Raw genomic sequence first — 7,195 nt, 5'->3', positions numbered from 1 at the left:
AAGACAGTTACAGCCATCTAATTCTATCAATAGTCATTTTGACTATCTTGCTACAGAAAGCCATCAATACTGTCACGAAATGGACATTCAGATATTTGCAAAAAATGGAGGTGATTGCTCCATTTCCCGAACGATACAAATCGAATAACTTACAAAAATATTTATATACCAATTACTTTAATCCACAGAGACCCCAAGTCAGCGGGGTGTACTAGTCTCTCCGCATGGATTTCACATTCAACGGCAAGAAATGACAGGAGCGAGGCGTTACATCCAATCTCGACCGTTCCTTAATCGCAGGTGGAAATCGGCGCACGTTTCGGGTAAAAGAGGAAAGAAGAAAATAGTAGGTTAAAAGAACTGCCTTATAAATCTCTCCTCGTCTCCTCACTTCACATCTCTTCGTCTCTCTCCTTTTTTTCTCCGATAGCGTGTCTGCGCCGCTCTCCTCTCATTCCTCCGGCGCCGCCTCTTCGTTCAGATACCCTTCAATCCCGACCAAAATACGCTGATCAAGAAATCCCATTCCCCATTTCTTCAATTGGATTGCATTTGACTGCTTTGGGATAACAAAAGGCATTCTATTCCTCTTTCAAGGAACCCCTGGAGGAACTTGCAATCAAGAATCACCAAAAGATAGGTTTCGTAAGGAGAAATCAGAAGAAAGTTATGGTAATGTTTCTATTTCCGTATATTGCCTCCCATTTCAATATTTTCTCAGTAGTAATCCTTCTCTTCTCTGTTTCATAATGTCACAGTTTATGATACATGTATTAATAAAATAAAGAAAAAGATTGTTTTTTAAATAAATTGGCAAATATACAGGTTGGGCCAGTGATTAGGTCGGGTGAAGAAATGTGGCCGCCATGGCTGAAACCAATGTTGAGAACAAACTTCTTCATGTCATGCCCGGTGCACACCGAATTGACCAAGAACGAATGCAATCTCTACTGCCTGGATTGCACGGGCCCTGCTCTCTGCTCTTATTGCCACTCCTTCCACAAGGATCACCATGTGGTCCAGGTCTCTAATTTCTCTCTGTCCCCGTTTCCATCCACATTACTATTTCCATTAAGCATTTAGTTGCCTTTGATGTGTGATTAATATATGAATAAAGCAAACAATTAAATGGATTGTGTTTTGGTAATGGAAACAGATTCGGAGGTCGTCATACCACAATGTGATAAGGGTAGCGGAGGTGTCCAAGTTCATTGACATTACCGGGGTGCAGACATACATCATAAACAGTGCCAAGATTGTCTTTCTGAATGAGCGACCACAGCAGCGTCCCGGCAAGGGCGTCACCAATACCTGCCAAATTTGCGGCCGCAGTCTCCTCGACTCCTTTCGCTTTTGCTCCCTTGGTTGCAAGGTTCTTTCTTCTTTTTTCTTTTTTTCTTTTTTTTTTCTTTATTTCCAAGTTATATTTTTTGTTCTGCTTTTGTTGTATTGATTATTATATTATGCTAATTAATGCGCCTTGCTAAATGTGAACTTCATGTATAATGTGTGCAGTTGGGAGGGATGAAAAGGGACTCGGAGTTGAACTTCACGATCAAGCCGAAGCTGAACAAAGAATTGATGCAGAGCTCAGAATCTGACGAGCTGTCGACGCCAAAGAAGATGCGACGAGGAATGGAGGAGTCTTTTTATGAGGATACAAGTCAGAATGGGAGGGAGGGGATTTCGCCGGGCACGCCTCCTAATGTTAGTTATCGAATCTCTCGGCGCAAGGGTGTACCTCACAGGGCGCCTCCCTTTTAGTATTAATTTGGTGGTATTTAATTTGCTATTTGATTAACTTGTGTACAAAGAATTATGAAAATGAAGAAAATCAAGACAAAATGTGAAATATATATTGCTAGGTCTTGTTGGTAGTTATGGAAAGATATGCTTGTAGGTGTTTGTTGGAGAAAAAGGGCGTAGGGTATATATGGAAAGTATATGTAGGATTTTATAAAGGAAAGGTTCAAGAAAAAAGGGCAAGCCAGCCTTTCTCTTTCTTTTTTGTACAGAATATAAATCTTTATTAGGTTTTTGGTATCTTGGCGGTTTTGAAAGTTAATTTTTGATTGGCTTTTCAGATATTCCTCTGGTCTTAATTCGCAATTTTTTTTTATAATTATAATGTTAATATGTTCCTTTTTCTTGGTGTTCAGTCCAAATAGACCTCAATCCTTTTGCTTGTCAAGATTTAGTTTTTTTTTTCTGCATTAATGATGCACGTACCCTTTCTGTTGCTGCTTCATTTTCCCTTTCCAACTTCCTAATTCTGATAATGTGGTTTTCAATTTCAATTTGTAACTTAATTTATCTGCCCAATATTCTCGGCAATTAATTGTTGGGGAAGGGAGGATGTCTTCCCTAGAAAGAATAAATTCCATTTATTACATAATTAATAATGGGTGGATTGTCATACAATGAAAAAAACAACTCCAGCTGTGGTCTGTGCTGACTCCGACCAGGTGATGGAACTTGAGGTTGGTACGTTGGGTTGGGTTTGGGCTCGTACGAATCTGACCGGCTGACCCGGGTTTGTTGGTTTAGTTGATTACAAGGGAGATTATCTAGTTAAAAGAAGAGCCTAAGTGCACGGTGAAGGTGTCGTCAACCGTCGCAATCGGTGCAAATGTCTTGGTGGACACGCCACAAAACCCTCCTAATCTAATGCCCCCCCCCCCCTCTTCTCCGATAGAGACATCCTTTTTATCTCTCTTCTCTCACTACAAGAGGAGGAGCCGTGAGGAATCATGAGAGGTCTGAAGTGATAGGCGCCTCCTTTCTTTCCAATCCTTTTCTCTTTACCCCTCCCACTTATCTTATGCTGTGTTCTCAAATTGCCATTATAGTCATTAATTAATCGGTAATTAACCTCACAAAGTATAAAGTACACGGCGCATACATGTCAAAAGGCGTGTTCCATGCTATCCTTTTTTTTTTTTCTAATTGATCCTTTAGCCTCCATTGATGGGTTGCTGAGGTGGGTCCCTGTTAGAAAATTAATTTCTGATCAAGATGTGCTGTTACACTATGATTAAGGACAGGTAAGGAATTGATCAACCGTAGAGAATTTAGAAGAGGAGCAGCTTAATTGTGTGAGGCCCACAAACAGTAACGCCGTTTAGGAAGGGAGACTGTTTTCCGTTGAGAAGGGGCAGCCGGCGTCATTTTCAATTTAAGCACATTACGACACGTGGATGTCGACATTGATTCGTAATTTACTTAAAAGGGCTCCTTATTATCCCAATTTATTGGCTACTTGCTTCCTAGTGGATAATATCTCATGATAACTATCTTTTAAATTATTGTCGCCTCTAAAAGCATTGCTATCGAAGAGTACTCGTCTACTTGACAACTATGTAATTGTATAATTAACTAAAATAATATTTAAAGTGTTTTGTAAGTTCTTCAATTTCATATATAGCAGCTGAAACAGTTATTTCTAATTATAAATTTATTACTACTATTGTTACAATTATTTTTATTACTAAATATAGTAGCAGATTAGAGATGTCTTGTATACAATATATATCAGATGGAAACATTATTTTATCCGAACTCACATAAAATTAGTCCTATCTATATATACCATATCTTTGTTAAGTATATATTAGTTTTACAGGTACTATATCATTATTTGTTATGACTAATAATAACAAACGAATAATGGATAATTATCCATAAATTGCTAGCTTATATAATCTAACAGAAAATAACAAAATAGTTAATATATTCAACACATTATGTACGTTATATTATAATATATCAACAAATATATTAGTTATCCTATTATTTAAAAATATTATTAAATGTTGTATAAATTGATTTTCTCATAAATTACTTTCTCCAAAAAAAAACTTTTGTCATAAATTACTAATTAAAGAATATATCAAATGTTATATAAATTAATTGTGTCATAAGTTACTAAATAAAATTATTTCAAATATTGTATAAATCAATCTTATCATCATCATCATCATCATCATAATAATAATAATAATAATAATAATAATAATAATAATAATAATAATGTACTAAATAAAATATTCTAAAAAATATATAAAAGTTTGTCTCCAAGTGCATTTTCATATAGAGGTCATGTTTACTGGTTCTTATCGACTGTTTGAACTTCAAGAACAGAGTTTTGGATCCATAGTACAGATCGGTATGTAATATATGCATATTACCATAGCCTCTCTCATTATATAAAGAGTTTGTCTAGCTTGCTATTGGGTGTATAGTAACAAGTTATGCTATCGTCTAAAAAATCTATCTGATAAATTTCAAACAACAAATCCAAATTGTTGAGTCTGATCTAATTCACGAGTGATGCGTTTACATGTAAAGTTTATAAATTTTCGAACTCATTTAGTGCAAAGTCAAGTAGTAAAAAAAATTAAGATTTATGAATTAATGTTAATGCATTTATTTTTCATCATTTTTTAGTACTTGACTTTATACTAAATGACTTCTTAAATTTATAAATTTTATATGTAAATACATCACTTTTAAAGTAGATCGATTTCAACAATGTGAATTTGTCTTTTGTGTTGTTTGAGCAATAATCTTTTTTGTCTATTTGACTAATTTGCAAAACAGACAATTATTGAATTTTACGATTTCTTCTATTTTAGAATTATGTAGGTTCAAGCCGAATTGGAATTGCAATGTAGAATACTTGAACTGAAGAAATCATGAAGAAATTTATCAAGAATTTAATTTGTAATATTTTAAAGTTGGTAAATTATTTTTGATGTTGTTCCAACAGAATAAAAACGTTGGTAACATTTGTAAAACGTTATAACGATTATATCTTAAGAAAACGCTGTGAAACAACTCGATCAAAGTCAAAAAACATCAAAAATGTTGCTGTAACGTTTTAAAAAGTTATAACGTTTGCTGTAACGTTTTAAAAAGTTATGGCTGTAACGTTTTAAAAAGTTATAACGTTTGTGGAAAAAGTTGTAACGTTTTAAAACGTTGGTAACGTTTTAATAAGTTGGTAACGTTTTAAAAAGTTGGTAACGTTTTAATTAATTTCCAAACTTCAGAAATTCCTGATTTTGATCAAGTTTTTACAAAGCATAACGTTATGTAACGTTTTATAAACGTTGTTATGTAACGTTTTATAAACGTTGTTATGTAACGTTTTATAAACGTTGTTATGTAACGTTTTATAAACGTTGTAACGTTTTAGATCGTTTAAGCTAAGCTGTCAGACCAATTGAAAACCTAAAATCGCAAAGGAAAAACATTGTAACGTTTTAGCTCAATTAGCTCATTTTTGAGCTGACTCTATAAATAGGGGATTGGGCTTTCTTCCCAAAAAAACCTGGCCGTCCCTAATTGCAAAAGAGGCGATTTTCTGTGAGCTTGGTTCCACCATTGTTGATTGAGCTTAAAACTTCAATATCTCTCAAACAATCTCAAACCTACTTCACTAATCTCAAGTTAGATTAGGTTAGAGTGATCTATTGAGTGTTTCTCTTATTCATCTAGACTTTGAGACTTCGTTCTCACCTCGAGTAGCTCGTGTGACTTCCCTTAGTTGTAAGGGCTCGCCGACGCTCATCTCAAGTAGCTGTGTGAGTTTCATGGTTGTAAGGGCTCGCCAGCGCTCATCTTTTGTTGGCCGTGTGACTTCCCTTGATTGTAAAGGCTCGTCGGTTCACAAGTTGTAATCCTTTCGTATTGGGTAATAGAAAGGCACACCACTTGAGGTTGCGAAGCCCCGGAGACGTAGACCTTTGTTTTGCTGAACTCCATTAACATCCCGCGTGTCAAATTTCTCTAAACTCATATATTTACTTTCAATTGCAATTTAATTTCAGTTTTTGTTCAATTAGAGGTGCACTTAGTTTAACATTTTGAAGCCTATACGATAGGTTTATGAGGTGATACACTAGGACAGAAAACACTACTAAACACGGTAAAAAAACACACTTTTACAAGGTTTTCGAACCGTGTCTACGGAGGTCGTGTATAATTGTTTATACGATTTTCGAACCATGTACAAAAACACTAATCCTACACATTTTTTAGTATTAAAACCATGTACAATCCAATTTTTTCGCCAAAAATTATCATACACGGTTTTTAAAGTAAAACCGTGTATAAAACCACACATCCTACATGATGTTTAAAATAAGGAATCGTGTATAATTCAAGAATTAAAAAAAAAATCACATGAAACTCTAGATCTAAATTCAAATCAAACTTTAGATCTAAATTCAAATTAAATCCTAGATCTAAATACCAATAACACTTAACTAACTTTCAAATATAAACACTACAACACTACATTTACTAATATATATACAACAATTACAATTACATCACATATTATTAGTTACATGAATAACATTCTAACTAAAAAAAATAAAAATATAACAAAAAAATCTAGATATGAGACTTCATATTTACATGAATAATGTTTAAGAAGTATGGTAAAGGATAAAAAAAAATTAGAAATGTAAAACTAAATCGGAAATTTCAACTCAAGTTTTGAGGCTCTTCTCTTAGTTTTTTTGTAATTCTAAATTTTGAAAAATGGCAATGACAGTCATTGATGCATGCATCTTCTCGTAGGCTTTTTGAAAAGTTGTTATTTGCTGAAATCGGACACTTGAGTACCATTTTATGGCCGTTAGAAGTTTTGACGTCTGAAATCGTCTTTTCGGTGAATATCTCGCATCTCTTGTCTTATCCCTCGCCTGTTTATATTTAGTTGACTCAGAGAACGACCATATATAGCTTATATGGAAGAGATGCTTAAGAAATAACTTAGAAAAAACAATAGAGAGCGATGCATTATAACAAAAAGGCACGGATCGATGATGTGGAAAAGTTCGTATTTCATCACACATGGACTATACCGAGTATAATTGTTGAAGCATCTGAAAATGCACTCCAACATTCTTTCACGATTTTTTAATAAAAAAACGTGGATGAAAGTTGGAGCACATTTATACATGGCTGTAAACAGTAAAACTATGTACAATATGACTATATTTTCAGAGCAAATTTTCGAAACAATGTTTTTTTTTTTTTTTTTTTTTGCTTTGAAAAAAAATTTAGTGAGAATTTTGAGCAAACATGCATGTATATTTACAGTGTATGCTTTTTGTTTCTTTACCATAATATACAGTGTATGTTTTGCATTTCTCTACCGGTAATAGCATGACATGTCGCTATA

The 7,195-nt window shown here is 34.1% G+C and overlaps 1 protein-coding gene across 1 annotated transcript; it reads left to right on the top strand.

The window, feature by feature from the left end:
- The first annotated feature begins 353 nt into the window (after positions 1-353).
- On the top strand, positions 354-2,043 carry LOC144558297 (protein RGF1 INDUCIBLE TRANSCRIPTION FACTOR 1-like). The gene is made up of 4 exons (XM_078307111.1): positions 354-672; positions 826-1,023; positions 1,157-1,372; positions 1,516-2,043. The coding sequence occupies exons 1-4, from the start codon at positions 670-672 to the stop codon at positions 1,762-1,764; spliced, it is 666 nt and encodes a 221-aa protein (XP_078163237.1). The 5' UTR covers positions 354-669; the 3' UTR covers positions 1,765-2,043.
- Positions 2,044-7,195: the final 5,152 nt, after the last annotated feature.

The sequence above is a fragment of the Carex rostrata genome, chromosome 8 (assembly GCF_964058835.1).
Source record: "Carex rostrata chromosome 8, lpCarRost1.2, whole genome shotgun sequence".
Lineage (NCBI taxonomy): Eukaryota > Viridiplantae > Streptophyta > Magnoliopsida > Poales > Cyperaceae > Carex > Carex rostrata.
Note: the sequence above shows the minus strand (reverse complement) of the source record. Positions and strands in the feature narration are given on the sequence as shown.

Bases quoted from the DNA above. Each gene is read 5' to 3' on its own strand.
- LOC144558297 (XM_078307111.1), top strand. The intron at 1,024-1,156 runs GTCTCTAATTTC...TAATGGAAACAG, and splicing joins AGGATCACCATGTGGTCCAG to ATTCGGAGGTCGTCATACCA. The intron at 1,373-1,515 runs GTTCTTTCTTCT...TAATGTGTGCAG, and splicing joins TTTGCTCCCTTGGTTGCAAG to TTGGGAGGGATGAAAAGGGA.